This window comes from Saccopteryx bilineata, chromosome 9 (assembly GCF_036850765.1).
Source record: "Saccopteryx bilineata isolate mSacBil1 chromosome 9, mSacBil1_pri_phased_curated, whole genome shotgun sequence".
Taxonomy (NCBI): domain Eukaryota; kingdom Metazoa; phylum Chordata; class Mammalia; order Chiroptera; family Emballonuridae; genus Saccopteryx; species Saccopteryx bilineata.
Window position 1 is genome coordinate 54,509,818 of NC_089498.1, and position 15,426 is coordinate 54,525,243.

The 15,426-nt window shown below is 35.3% G+C and overlaps 1 protein-coding gene across 1 annotated transcript in view; it reads right to left on the minus strand.

The window, feature by feature from the left end:
• PCDH15 (protocadherin related 15) overlaps nt 1–15,426 on the minus strand; it is a 1,080,236-nt gene that overhangs the window by 267,752 nt on the left and 797,058 nt on the right. The window contains exon 18 of the mRNA XM_066242956.1: nt 14,370–14,498. Within this exon, the coding sequence (XP_066099053.1) occupies nt 14,370–14,498 (129 nt within the window). The remainder of the gene's footprint in view (nt 1–14,369; nt 14,499–15,426) is intronic.

A 15,426-nucleotide genomic window follows, 5' to 3' on the forward strand; every position in this document is an offset into this window, starting at 1 on the left:
TAAAGCGTCGACCTGGAAATGCTGGAGTCGCCGGTTTGAAACCCTGGGCTTGCCTGGTCAAGGCACATATGGGAGTTGATGCTTCCTGCTCCTCCCCTCTTCCCTCTCTGTCTCTCCTCTCTCTCTCTCTCTGTCTCTCTCTCTCCCTCTCTCTCCCCTCTAAAAATGAATAAATAAAATTTTAAAAATCCATTGATATTTTTCTAAAAAAAAATCTTAAAATTTATATGGAACCACAAAAGACACAGAATAGCCAACAAAATCTTGAGAAAGTGGAATAAAACTAGAAACAATACTGATTTCAAAATATATTACAAAGTAACAATTATTAAAATAGTATAATATGGTAAAATACAAATAGACCCAAAGTACAGAATGGACAGCCCATAGATAAATTAACATCTTCACCAATCATTGAAAAGGGGTCCAAGAATCACAATGAGGGAAAGATAGTGTATTCAACAAATGATGCTGAGAAAACTAAATATCTACATGAAAAAGCATGAAACGGGACACTAATCTTACACCATGAACAAAGGTCAACTCAAAATGTATTAATGACAAAAGACCTGAAACTGTAATACTCTTAGAAAAAAATATTTTTTAAAAGTTTGCCTACTAAATAAGTATTTCTATTGCATATCATATAATAGAACTAATATAAATGACAAAGACAATAAAACTTCTTAAAGTAATACAGTAAATCCCCAAACATCTGACTTACGTACAATTCATAGTTACAAAAAGAATGTCATAAGGTCTATTGGTAATCAACTACACTTGTACATTGGTGAAAATGAAATCATAAAGTTATTTGACTCCCATGGCAAAGAAATAACCAATGAAGGTCTTATGGATTTAGAGCAGTGGGTGATAATGTTTAGGAAAGAAAACTGGAACCTAGAAACTCCAGAAACAAAAAAGTTTGCTATATAAGAGTTAGCTGATGCTTTTTGTCTCACTGCAGTGAATGGCAAAGTTACAAGAGCAAGATCCTGATACAGAGAGGTTTACCAAAGTTTACTGTACAGTTGCCGAAAGGCTGAGATGCTACAGGACCATTTATGATGAGAAAAATAAAAATAAAAGCTCTGTACAAATCTCCCTTGGCGCCTACTTCAAGAAACTGACTTCAGCAGCAGAATCAAACCCTGACTCTCTAACATCAGTCCTATCCTCTCCAATAAATAAGTCCATAATCTTTCATACCATCCAAGATTGTTTAAGGTTGTATTTCAAAAGTTTTAAGTATTTATAGGCACAGTAATGTAAAAATAAGTACTATGTTAAAATAAACATCTAAGTTGCATTTAATAGGTAAATGTACCTGTTCCAATTTACATACAAATTCAGTTTAAGAACAAATCTACAGCCTGACCAGGTGGTGGTGCAGTGGATAGAGCATCAGACTGGGACGCAGAAGACCCAGGATCAAAACCCCAAGGTCGACAGCTTGAGCGTGGGCTCATCTGCTTGGAGCAAGGCTCACCAGCTTGAGCCCAACCAAGGTTGCTGGCTTGAGCAAAGGGTCAATCAGTCTTCAGTAGTCCCTCCGGTCAAGGCACATATGAGAAAGCAATCCATGAGCAACTAAGATGCTGCAATGAAGAATTGATGCTTCTCATCTCTCTCCCTTCCCTTCTGTCTGTCCGTATCTGTCCCTCTCTCTGTCTCTGTCACACACACACACAGTCACATACACACACACACACACACACACACACACGAACAAATCTATAGAACCTAACTTGTTCATAACCCAGGGACTGCCTGTATAAAAGAATAGCTTCATGATCTGTAGATAGAAATCAACAAATGAAAACTGATTTAAAAAAATAGCTGACAAGCTTTAAAGTAAAAATTCTCTATATCAAGGGTAGTCAACCTTTTTATACCTATCGCCCACTTTTGTATCTCTGTTAGTAGTAAAATTTTCTAACCGCCCACCGGTTCCACAGTAATGGTAATTTATAAAGTAGGGAAGTAACTTTACTTTATAAAATTTATAAAGTAGAGTTACAGCAAGTGAAAGCATAGAATAATAATTACTTACCAATTACTTTATATAGATTTTCACTAAGTTTGGCAGAATAAATCTTTATAAAACAACTTACTATAGTTAAATGTCTTTTTATTTATACTTCGGTTGCTCTGCTACCACACACCATGAAAGCTGGAATTCTCATTAGTGGGTGGTAGGAACCAGGTTGACTACCACTGCGCTATATTAAAAGATACCTTAAGGAAGTGAAATGCAAGCCCCAGGGCTGGAGAAGATGTTTAAAATACATATAACAAGAAGGGAGACATATCTTAAAAGTATACATATAAAGAACTCCCACACTGCTTTTCGGTATTTTGGCTAAGATCAAATGAAAATTTCCCACACATTAAAAGAACATTCAAGAAAAAAAATTTATGTCAATCCAATAGATAATTGGATCCAAGACTTTATATACTTTGAGGGGAAAAAGAATCAAAATAGGTATTAAACATGAAAAGATTTTCAATTTTATTAGGGAAATGCTGACAATAACTACAGTGTGATAGTACTACAATCATACTAGATTGGTCCAAATTGGCATGACTGACACAACAGAAATGCAGATGAGAACTGTTTCTAACAAAGAATTCTTGATATAGTCACTATTTAAAAAGTTGGCATTTTAAAAAAATTAAATATAATTATATGTATACTCAGGCATATGTGTACCAGGTGAAATTATATAACAGTATTCACATCATTGACTATACAGTGTAATACCTCAAATTTAAAACCAAATACTCCTCAATAACATAATATGAAAATTGTGACTTAGTCACATAATGCAAATAAAATACATAAATAAACAGGCAGAAATGTGGTTGAAATTTATAAAAATAAAGATGAATGGAAGAAAGGAATATACTGAAGCATGTATAAGCTATAATTCTGTTTATATTTATTTTAAAAAGACAAAACTCGACCTACTTATACATGCTGATTTAGTTAGTAACTATTTTAGTGGTTAATTTTATGTCAAGAAAAGTAATTGTAACTAGGAAGAATCATCCAGGGTACATTCCTGGTGATGCAGTATATACTTGGGTGTACTTATATTTTTGTTTACTTTATTAAAATGCAATAAATTCTGTAGTTACATGTAAATCATTTTCTTTATATTACATACTTTTCCTACAGTTTAAAGAACAAGATGGGGTCTTAATTAAAGGCTTCAGACACAATTTAAATACCTCCTATAAAATCTAAAGTTGATTGCCAAGCTTCCTCCTTAGCCACTGAAGTAAATGTAAGAAATTATAGTTGGCTACAGCAGCTGTAGAGAAAAATAACTGAATCTAACTGAAGCGAGTAAGCCATGAATTCTCGTCAGTCTATGAAACAGATGTGTAATTTATATAAAGTAAGATCTCATAAATAACTAATGCAACATTAAAAGCCCGGCTAGGGGCCCTGGCGGGTTGGCTCAGTGGTAGAGCATCGGCCTGGTGTGCAGGAGTCCCAGGTTCAATTCCCAGCTAGGGCACACAGGAGAAGCGCCCATCTGCTTCTCCACCCCTCCCCCTCTCCTTCCTCTCTGTCTCTCTCTTCCCCTCCGGCAGCCAAGGTTCCATTGGAGCAAAGTTGGCCCCGGGTGCTGAGGATAGCTCCATGGCCTCTGCCTCAGGCGCTAGAATGGCTATGGTTGCAGCAGAGAAGCATCCCAGATGGGCAGAGCATCACCCCCTGGTGGGCATGCCGGGTGGGTCCCGGTCAGGCACATGCAGGAGTCTGTCTGACTGCCTCCCCGGTTCCAACTTCAGAAAAATAAAAATAAATAAATAAATAAATAAAAGCCCGGCTAGGTAAATGGATCAGGGATTTGTAAGGCAAAAAATAGTTGGCATTTCTTTTTATATAAATATAAATAATTTAAATGGAGTATATATTTTAAATAGGTGAATAAAAACATAATTTTAAAATGTAACCAAACAATTGTTCACATTGTTTGCGTACATTTTAACACACAAAAAAATGTTTTATTGTGGGAAGGAGGGAGTAGAGCAGGGGTCTCCAAACTACAGCCCACGGGCCACATGCAGCCCCCTGAGGCCATTTATCCGGCCCCCGCGGCACTTCTGGAAGGGTACCTCTTTCATTGGTGGTCAGTGAGAGGAGCATAGTTCCCATTGAAATATTGGTCAGTTTGTTGATTTAAATTTACTTGTTCTTTATTTTAAATATTGTATTTGTTCCCGTTTTGTTTTTTACTTTAAAATAAGATATGTGCAGTGTGCATAGGAATTTGTTCATAGTTTTTTTATAGTCCAGCCCTCCAACGGTCTGAGAGACAGTGAACTGGCCCCCTGTGTAAAAAGTTTGGGGACCCCTGGAGTAGAGGAAGTGGATAAAGGTACAGGGAGGATAGATGGTGATGGACAGAGACTTCATTTGGGGTGGTGAACACACAATACAGTGTACAGGTGAGGTATTTTAGAATTGCACACATGAAACCTGAATAATTTTGTTAACTAGTGTCACCCCAATGAATTAAATAAGATGTAATAAAATAAATTGTAACCAAGAAGGTTGGCTATAGTTTCCCTCTATGTAATCTTCTCATACCTGAGAACATCTTCATTATTATTTCCTTGTCTCCTGAGTGGTAAATATTTTGCCCTTTACCAACATAAATTTTACTTGTTCTTTGCAATAACATTGCTTTGAAAATTAACTCTGTGTGTACGATTATACAAACTAAAATTCTAAAAGTGGATAGATATAAAAACTTTTTCTCTATTTATCAGAAAAACTTATTTACTTGTGAGTATGTGAGTGAGGTAAACCAAGTATGTGTTTTTAGATGTTGCATTTTTATTATATCTCTTCTCTTTCTACATGTTTATGACTCACTATATAAAATTTAATTTTGATAATTTTAATACCATTAAGTCTAGTTTAACTTAGCATCTGCTAAGGGTCAGATAATGGGCAGGGCAGTGAAGTTTCTAAGATCAGTTTGACATAGATTCTGATTTCAAGTAATTTTGATATGAATGTAACTTAAATGTACTTTAATAAGTACTATCAAAAAGTTGTGCACAGTAACTTGAGGCTAGGAGAAGGAAACACAGCTTATAGAAAACTTTGGAAAAGGTTTTCTGGAGGAGATTATATATGACTAGAATTTTCAAGGATGAATTATGTAAACAAAAAAGGGAAGAAGAAGAAATCGAGGCAGGGGGCACGAGTGGGGTCAAAATTAAAAAAAGAGAGAGAGAGACAGTGAGACAAAAGAGAGTTCTGAGAATATATATTATTAATTACGAGCAGGTTAGTATTGTTGGAGGTAAAGTCACAAAATAGTAGTAGGGGGAGTTATGTCTTGTTTGTTGCATTGTGGTATACTTCTTATGTCCTATAGTTCAGCTTGTTTGTTAGAGACATCATTCCTGCAGTTACACTGAGGACAATTATGAGTGTCAAAACCAGTGTCAAGATAAGCAATTAAGAGAGTGTAGTAAGAGTTGAGGTGAAAAATAATTAGAGACTGACTATGGTTGTTTGGAGAGAGGAAAGGATTTGAGAATAATATGAAACATGTAAAATTATCAGGATTGGTGATTGACTGAATATGGACAGTTTTGGAAAAAGAGGTAACTAGGATGGCTTCTCAACATTTTGCTTGCCTTATAACATATTTACCAAAGAAATACAATCCTGAAGAAGGAGCCCTTTATGAGGAAGATAAAAATAAGGGTTCAATCTTATATATGTTGAATTTGAGATGCCTGTAGGACATACAAGTATGCTTCTTTTACAGATAATTACCTCTTTGAGGCTGTAGCTTAAAAGATATATCTATGAGAGACATCAGCATCCAAGTGAAATTTGTTGTAGAATTGGGCATCTCAAACCTGTATAATTATGTTAACCAATGTCACCACAATAAAATACAATTAAAAAAAGACTGTGGGTTTTAAGATGAGCGGAATTTCCCAAGAGGTACCATATGTATAGAATCAGAAAAACAACTAAGAAGATACTTTCAAAATTCAAAGTTTGTTTGGAAGTTTTGAGTATGTTCATTACATCGATTGTGGAGATGATAACAAAAGTGAATACATATATCCAAACTCAAAGTCAGCAAATTGGTTATGTTGTGTTTAGATATTTGGTATACCAATTATACTTCTATAAATATAGAAGGAAGGAATAATACTCTATTTCAAAAAAAATTTTAAGAAGGAATCAGATTAAGAAAAGGCAAAAAACAATCAGGCATTCTTAAACATGACAACTATAAACAAATATAGTAAAGCTTCAAGAAGTAGAGACACATTTCAAATGCAGTATTAAAGTTATTCTGATAAAAATTATGTTTAGCAATAAAGATGTCATTGGCGACCATGTGGATGGAGGTGGATATAATTCATTGTCCATCTGGCATAATACAGCTATGAATATTTATATGTAAACACAATGTATACACATGTACATGTGCACTTATTTACTGGGAAACAAAATTTCTGTTGCATCCACAAAAGCACTTGTTCTTACCTAACTCAAGTGTTCTGATCTCAAATATGACATTAGTTTTGCTCTGTAAGCTACAGTTTTTTTGCAATTCAGATTTTAGGTTTTCATCTTATTATAAAATTTTCAACATTTAGTTTAACATAATGAAGTATAATGTCTTCTTGGGCATCATCTTTGTGAAAACATAATAATTTATATAATGTAGTAAATACACTAATACACTAAAAGATATGATTGCATCAGAATTTGAGTTGAATACCCAAATGGAACCACTGCATAAACATTACCATTGTGTAGGAGAACACATTTCAGATTTCATTTAGAGCTGTCAAGAAATAGCTGCCATTCTATTGGACTGTAAGTGGTAACACCTAGCTGGCTGAGAAAGAAAACTACTGATATCATGACAGTAAACAAAGTGTTTGTCTTTGGAAAACAAAAGTCCACAAAAATTTGTTTACGCTTCCTGAAATAGATACTTTAACAGACCAGTGAATTACATTCTTTTCTTGAAGCCTGGAGGCTAATAACTCAGCTGCTTTCTTTGATAGGCCCAAATCTCTTACTAAGTTATTCAATTTGGGTTGGCTAAACTGCTGAGGGGTTAATGACTGCTTGGGATCAGAAGAAGACCCTTCAGATTCTACAACCATTTCCTCATGCATCTTATCAAAATATACTTGATCACCATGTTCACTTTCTTCATCCTTACAAGAAATAAAACCATTGAAAACTGGAACCAGAAGTGTCTTAAGAGTGTGGGATAGGTCGTATTGCTGAAGGAATATTAGGATATGTGATAACATGCTTTTTTTCCTGCTGATGCCTTTTGTATGGATCAGACAGAAATAACAGTCACTGCTGTGGTCCTTAGGTTCTCATCAAACCACTGGAATACCAAAAAGCATTCCTTTGCGTTTTCCTTTTGTCCAGTCATGAAGCATTTCCTCACAATCATGACACACAACATGAGGAGTCCAAATCCTGTCTTGAGCACCAAGGGGAACTTGAAAATAGGCAATATATGCACGTGTCACAAATGATGAAATATTGCGCCTTTGACGTTGAAGTGTGTAACAGCCACATATATAACAGAAGGTGTCAGGACTATTCTTACACTTATGCCTACTCAAAGAAGCCATAATTCAATCTTGAAACAAAATAAGAAGGTGTTTTTATCAGATAATAATATTTTACATTTAAAAACAACTACAATTATATAAAAGTGATGTTTGTAAAACATTAATTTCCTTGTGGTTATGTTCAATCCAAGAGTCATTGCCCTTTAACTCCAATTTAAAAACCAATGCATGCCATTAACTGAGACCAAAAGAAATTAAAATTGCATAAAAACTAGAGCATGCACCAAAAAAAATGGATTTATTTGGAATCAGTGATGCAGAAATACATATAAAAAGTTCTAAAACCTCATGCAACAGAGAATGAAAAATAATTGTTCCCCAGTGTTATAATACCTGCTAGTAAGACTATACCTACTAAAAAGGTAGGTCCCAAGTATATATTGTTAAAACAGATGCATAAAATTTTCTAACAAATTTAAGAACTGATAATTGAATATCTGAACGGTCACCCAATTTCAAAAATATTTACCAGGCACGGATAAATCTCCATGATAAATATTTTCAGGTAGCAGAATTAAAGGAAAGCCACCAATATTTTAAAGTGGCTGGGTGTTTTTCCTTCCCTTAACTGAGAACAGTATTGCATTACATAGTTTGACTTGACAAGGGAAGCCATAAAATTTCCCATTTGTGGCCCACTTAACAAAGAAGTATTACAGTTTTAGGTACTGTTGAAAGTCATGTTGAGCTACAAGAAATAAATAAAAGACCATAAAGCTCCCCACCTTCATTTTATTTTTAGAACCCCACACGGAGAGATGACAACATTAATCAAACACAGACCAGTGAGGGTCAGATTTATTTTGCTTAATATTAAATTGTCTATTTGAAGGAACTATAATTATTTTTAAATGACACCATCACTATCCTTCTAAACACTGCAGTTTACTAGTGATTTTGAAATTGCTTTAAGGATTTAGAACTAAATCCTTATCACTTCATCTCCACTGAGAATGAATATGCAGATCTCACATTGGGAATACATTTTTATTTCACATTAAAAAATTTAGCCTCTTTTGTTTTAGAACTGGAAGAATATTTGTGTTGACTCAGGCTCCATTTCTGATACTCGGAGCTAAAAGAGTCTGTTCAGCATAAGAATTTCTATATATTAACTGCAATTTGCTGGGTAGTAGCACATTCTGCATTGTATACAATGCTTAGAACGTTAATCTTAAGAGACAATGCTGTTTCCAAAAACACCTCTGCTGATGCACCTGAGCATGCATTCATACCAAATGCTACTCTGAAAAATAATTTAAGATAAAAAATTTAAGGAGAGGCCCTGGCCGGTTGGCTCAGTGGTAGAGCGTCGGCCTGGCGTGCAGAGGTCCTGGGTTCGATTCCCGGCCAGGGCACACAGGAGAAGCGCCCATCTGCTTCTCCACCCCTCCCCCTCTCCTTCCTCTCTGTTTCTCTCTTCCCCTCCCGCAGCGAGGCTCCATTGGAGCAAAGTTGGCCCGGGCGCTGGGGATAGCTCCTTGGCCTCTGCCCCAGGCGCTAGAGTGGCTCTGGTTGCAACAGAGCAACGTCCCAGAGGGGCAGAGCATCGCCCCCTGGTGGGCAGAGCCTCGCCATTGGCAGGCGCGCTGGGTGGATCCTGGTCGGGCGCATGCGGGAGTCTGTCTGTCTCCCCGTTTCCAGCTTCAGAAAAATACAAAAAAAAAAAAAAATTTAAGGAGAATTCGGGCTCCTAAGAAACTCCTCAAATTATACTATCATGAAGGCTAGAAACCTTTGATATGAACTCCAAGCCTTCTTCCCTGCATTGCTCTCCCCTAAACCTCCACTCACCCCAGATACACATAGAGCAAGGCTTTGAAGCACCTAAATACAAGTACCGTGCCAAAGTACAAATACCACCTTGTTCTCCTTTATGCTAAATTCTGTTCGACAATTACAAAGACATTCTCTTTATGATCCTGTATCTCAGACAGTGTTTACTGAAATAGATCTTCTCTTCACTTCCCAACCCATAATCAAGATTGAATCCGTCAGACTTTAGTTGAGAAATAAATGTAAATGACACACATTATATTGAACTAAGCATCATAATTACTCACTTCTGAAGACCAGGCTTTCATAATGAGACCAATTTATCTGCCTGGCTCTTACACATTAGAATAAATTATTCCAAGCAGACCCTTAATTTTTAGGAATAAATAGAATATGGGAGACACATCAAAGCATTTCACCAAACTTGTTTAGAATGACATACATAATATTCCCAATAATAGACCCAGTGCTTGCTGATCAAGGTACATATGAGCAGCAACTACTACAAGTTGATGCTTCCTGTTTCTCCTCCCCTTCTCTCTCTCTCTCTCTCTCTCTCCTTTTTCTAAAATTAATAAATAAAATCTTTAAAAAAATCTCCTCTTTTATTTCTGTGCACCCAGGAATTTGGGATCCACCGAGACTTTTGCAGGAGCTGGTATAAAATCTAACATATGTGATTCATTTTAAAGATAAACTATTGGCATGCGGTTCACAGTCAGAATATACTTACAGGCCCTTTGGATTCTATGTGCTGTGAAATAATGTGAAAGGTAGTAAGCAAAACTTCACAATGAAAAGTAAAGTCTCTGTATCAGTGGCTATTTCATTAGGTCTTCCTACTTCTCCATGTGAATGCAACATGTTTTAGGTCAATTTTTCAGAACTCTTCTAAACAAACACTCCATTATTATCAAACTATTGACTGGCTCTCAAATTGCTTCTTCGATTTAATTCTGTCTTGTATCACATCTGCCTGGTACATTTCTTTCTTTTTCTTTGTTTTCAATCTATATACTCCCTAATTTGTCAAGGTTCTGCAGATGAGACATTTTCCTGTGAACCCTGACATAGCCACCTCAGTCCTTTGCAGTATTGCTCTTTCCTTTCAGTAAATAATTGGTATGACACATTTGACACTTGACATAGACAGAGTCTATTTTTACTGTGTTTCTTGTTTTTTTTTCCTGCATACATATTTTTTCCCAAATGTACTGCTATTGCAAGTGCTTTGAGAATATGGAGAAAATTCCTAAATTTAAGTATGGTATATTATATTGTACCTATGTATAGTAAATTCTATGTTAAAATATTACTATGCTGATTAAACATTTTACTCTGTAAAAATCTATAAATATTGCTTGAGGAGTACTTTCTTTTTAATAAAGTTTGATACTACAATGCTACATTAATAAATACAACGTTCTTATAGCATTTGAATTTAAATATTGGTTTATTCACATCAAAACATTGTCAGAACAAAATTCAATCTCAATAATTCAAATTTAGTAAAATAACTAACCATACATATCTTGGTTTTAAGTGTATCTTCGTAGTATTAGTGACAATTAAAATTAAATTTTATAAACCAGAGCATGAGTCATTCAGTAAAATTGATATTTTATATAATTATCATTAGGCAGCAACAGGAGACCATTATTATGTATCAAAATTCTATTCTGTGAACATTACAACTTGTCTGAAACTGTGCGGGATCAGTTGCATTCATCTTTTTGGGGTGTTTTTCCCTTCCTTTGTACTTTAAAGCTCATTTAGTTTTTAAGAAAATATGTTATTGCCTAAAACCACGGCAATTACTGCTTTGTCAACTTATGAGTGCCAAGGTCTGTATTTTAATTTTTAAGATTGAAATAAATTATAGAGACCATTTGTTTTATCAAATTTAAGAACTAGAAGATAAAAAATCTTAATGCTGTAATTCCTTTTAAGCCAAAGAATCACTAGGAAAAGTGGCAAAAATAAGATAAAAGAAGAATAAAAGTAACTAAAAACTAATCATTATGTTAAGGTCTACATATGTGTTATTAGTTGTATATTCCATATGGATTTATGTCTCCAATGCTCAGTAAATTAAGAGAAATTTGAAAGATAATTTTCCTAAATCATTTCAATACCTGTTTAAAATATCTGAATAGTTGGTAGATATAACTGAATAGTTTTTCAGTTTTCATCAATGTGGCATCCTAGAGTGACAACTGTAATGTAATTTAATTATCATTATAATTAGACAATTATATTAGTTCAAGCCACATATGTCTGGGCTATTATAACTGCCTTCTAATTTAGCTCTTTGAATTTAGAATCTGCCATTATATACCCAGAAATAATCTTTATATAATAAAATTCTGATGACCCCCTCAGACTGTCCAGGGGTCCCCCTATCACCTTCTACAGCATGTTATAAAGAAATGTTTTTTATATGTCACATCTTTTTTTTTTTTTTTTTTTTTTTTTTTGGTATTTTCTGAAGTGAGAAGTGGGGAGGCAGAGACACACTCCTGCATGCACTTGACCAGGATCCACCTGGCATGCCCACTAGAGGGCTATGCTCTGCCCATCTAAAGTATTGCTCGCTCTTTTTCAACCAGAGCCATTCTAGCACCTGAGGTGGAGGCCATGGAGTCATCCTCAGCGCCCAGGGCCAACTTTGCTCCAGTGGAGCCTTGGCTGCCAGAGGGGAAGATAGATACAGAAAGAAAGGAGAGGAGGAGAGGGGGAAGGGTGGAGAAGCAGATGGGCACTTCTCCTGTGTGCTCTGGATGGTAATTGAATCCAGGACTTCCTCATGCCGGGCCAATGCTCTCCCTCTGAGCCAACCAGCCAGGGCCGATATGTCACATCTTATTGACTGTAATTAAGTTATATCACATGTTCTTATTAATCACTTTTATTCATGCAATTATCTTCTTCTAGACAATTTCTAATTCCTTCCAAATTCTTTCACCAGTATTCATCCTTCATGAATCAACCTCAGTATTGTTTCCCTTCTATGTTTTCTGCACGTGCCCCTCTGATCACTTCATCTGCTTGGTATAAAAAAGCTGTCAGTGTGCCCCAAACATGTCCCTTAGATTATACATACTCTCTGGTCAACTTCCATCTGCTAGCTTCTGCTGTCTAACTGAATGCCTTTCTATCAGAATCAAAGAGAGTTGGCTGCTTGCCTGCATAGAAAGCAGGATGTGTTGAAAATGTGCCCCTTCAACAGCAAGTGTGACTAAAAACTTTTAGGATTTAGTATGTGAATTTGCAAGATCTATCACTTCTTGGGATCAATAATTTTGGAAAATGTGTTTCATACCATTTCCCAGAATTTGTCCTTGAAATTAATCTTCAGTCCTCCTTATAATAGACGGTTAGTAGCAATCCCGTTACTGGCTACCATCTCTTCTCTGCATCACTTCATTACTTCCCTACAGTATTACTTGAATAATTAAATAATTATTTATACCTGAATCTGTTTTGTTAGGTTTATTCATGTAGAATCCACAGTAAAAGTTTGACACCAGGAAGGTTCTGGAGTTGGGTGGCCTGCTTCCCTCAGGGTCTCACGACCTCCTGGACTGTTGTAATACATAATTACCAAGACTCTCTCCTGTTGTCTTGGGATGACATAAAGGCATAAGGGAATGCATGCTTGATGCAGTCTGTCCAGGATCTGAGAGAGTGACAATGATAACAATAATGACTGTGGACTTGGTAGTATTATCCATGCTCTGGGGGAAAAACTGAGGGACTCAAACTAACCATATAATATGTTAGGGCATGGTCAGTAAGTCAGAAGTTCTACAAAACAGCATTTAAAGAAACTCCTTTTTTGAAGCCAGAGAAAATATTAGAATGAAAATCAGACCCTTTGACTGATTGTAAGAGAAGTTGATTTATAGAGAAGTCTTACTTCAAAGCACCAGGGAACCTCCTATTCAAAACTCAGGCCTTCACAGGGAAGAAGAGGTAGGATCCTGAAACCTAAACACAGAACACTTGAGAAAGTGTCCTCCTTGTCTAGAGACGATATAAATTCTTCAGCTAAGGTAAATGCCTCCAAATATGTATACTTTTCTCAAAATGTGGCCTCATCTTATGGCTTATAGAGCATTAACTATGGTCAAAACCAATCATGGCCTGTTTTTGCTGAAAGAAAGAAAGAAAAAGAAGAAAGAAAGAATGAAAGAAAGAAAGAAAGAAAGAAAGAAAGAAAGAAAGAAAGAAAGAAAGAAGGAAAAAAGGAAGGAAGGAAAAAAGGAAGGAAGGAAAAAAGGAAGAAAGGAAAAAAGGAAGAAAGGAAGGAAGGAAGGAAAAAAAAGGAAGGAAGGAAGGAAGGAAGGAAGGAAGGAAGGAAGGAAGGAAGGAAGGAAGGAAGGAAGAAAAAGGGGAAGGAAATAGATATTTTATTAAAAAAACTACAGAAACTCACAAATATGTACAGTTAGAAATCAGAAAAGCATGCCTAGAAATGAGTATTGAGTATATACATTAGTGTGCAATATATAAAGTATATAGTACATGCTAAAGACACGTTTATACATCAAATGAATTTACATCTGAACAATTGTATTTTTAGGTATATATATTCAAATTTATACTTAGTGTTATAGATAGTTACACATTTCTTTAAAAATACCTTATAAAAATTCTAGAAAGTAAAAATGTATATTAAATAAGCAAAGACTACTTTAACTGAATCACTATTAAATGACTTAATATTTGTAAAATGTAAATCAACAAGCTTAAAAAGTTAAATCCAAATGGACATGATATAATTTTTAAAAAATCTCGAAGAATATTCAGCACAGTGATTGAGAATGCATACACTGTATTATCATCTTGCTTTATACCCAAGTGAGAGCTCTCACTGTTTGCTTTCAAATAATTCTAATGCTCCATCATTTAACACATATTATACTTACCCTTACTTGACCCACAAAGGCATTGGCTTCTTCTTCCACCACAGATAGATTTCTGGGTAGATAAGGATCAAACATTGGAGCATTGTCATTGACATCTGTCACCACTATGTTTACCGTGGCAGTTGAGGTCTTAAAGAGAAAAAAAGGATAAATGTAAGAGGAGTTATTTTTATATCAGTTCATTGTTCACTGTGGCAATGTTTTTCTGAAACGCATCTCATTACCATTCCTATTCCTTAGATTTCCAAAAAATAATAAAAGGAAAGAAGCTTGTGATTTTCAAACACTTCAAAAACAGATGGGAAAAAATTGAGGATATTAAAGGGAAAATGTCAAGTATTTCTTGGAGGCTAACTTTTAGAATGTGATTTTTACCTTTGTCTTTACCACATTTTTATACATGCACCCCTTTCTCTCCTAAATGTAACATTTCTGTATTTTTTTTACCACTTATATTTTTTAAATAAAACTAGTATATTATAAAATAGCACTGTATGGCAACTGGTTATTTTTAGGTAAACAAATGTTCCCAAAAACTACTACGTTAGTAATTTTCTAGCTTCACATCTAAATCAAGAATTTGAAGACCATCTACACCACTAATTAAATAATAGCTTTATCATTATACAGACTAAGGAAATAGTACGTAAGCAAATTTACTAGTAATTGATAGATAAAATGGCTACTCAGCTGCCATTCTGAGAATGCAGGCCAAAAGGAGGAAGAAGGGCTCAAAACAGCACATTCTCATCCCCCACTGTAAAGTTATAGCTAATTTGCTTGCTATTCTCTCTGTTAGTGGTTTCCTGGCCTTTACTATGAAATGTAGCAAAAAGTTTACTTTTGAAGGAATGTCAGGACTTACATTGGGGAGGGATCTGAAAATTAGGGGTGTTTAAATCACAATAGTTGTTTATAAACGCTTAGCCACAGGATTTACTAGGAAAACTTAAAGCCTGTAAATTAATTAGAAACTTAGTTCACCAATCTTAAGTCTTTACTTTGCATCCTAAAGAAAATAAGAGTCTGTAAGAGAAATTCACAGATAATTCCCAGT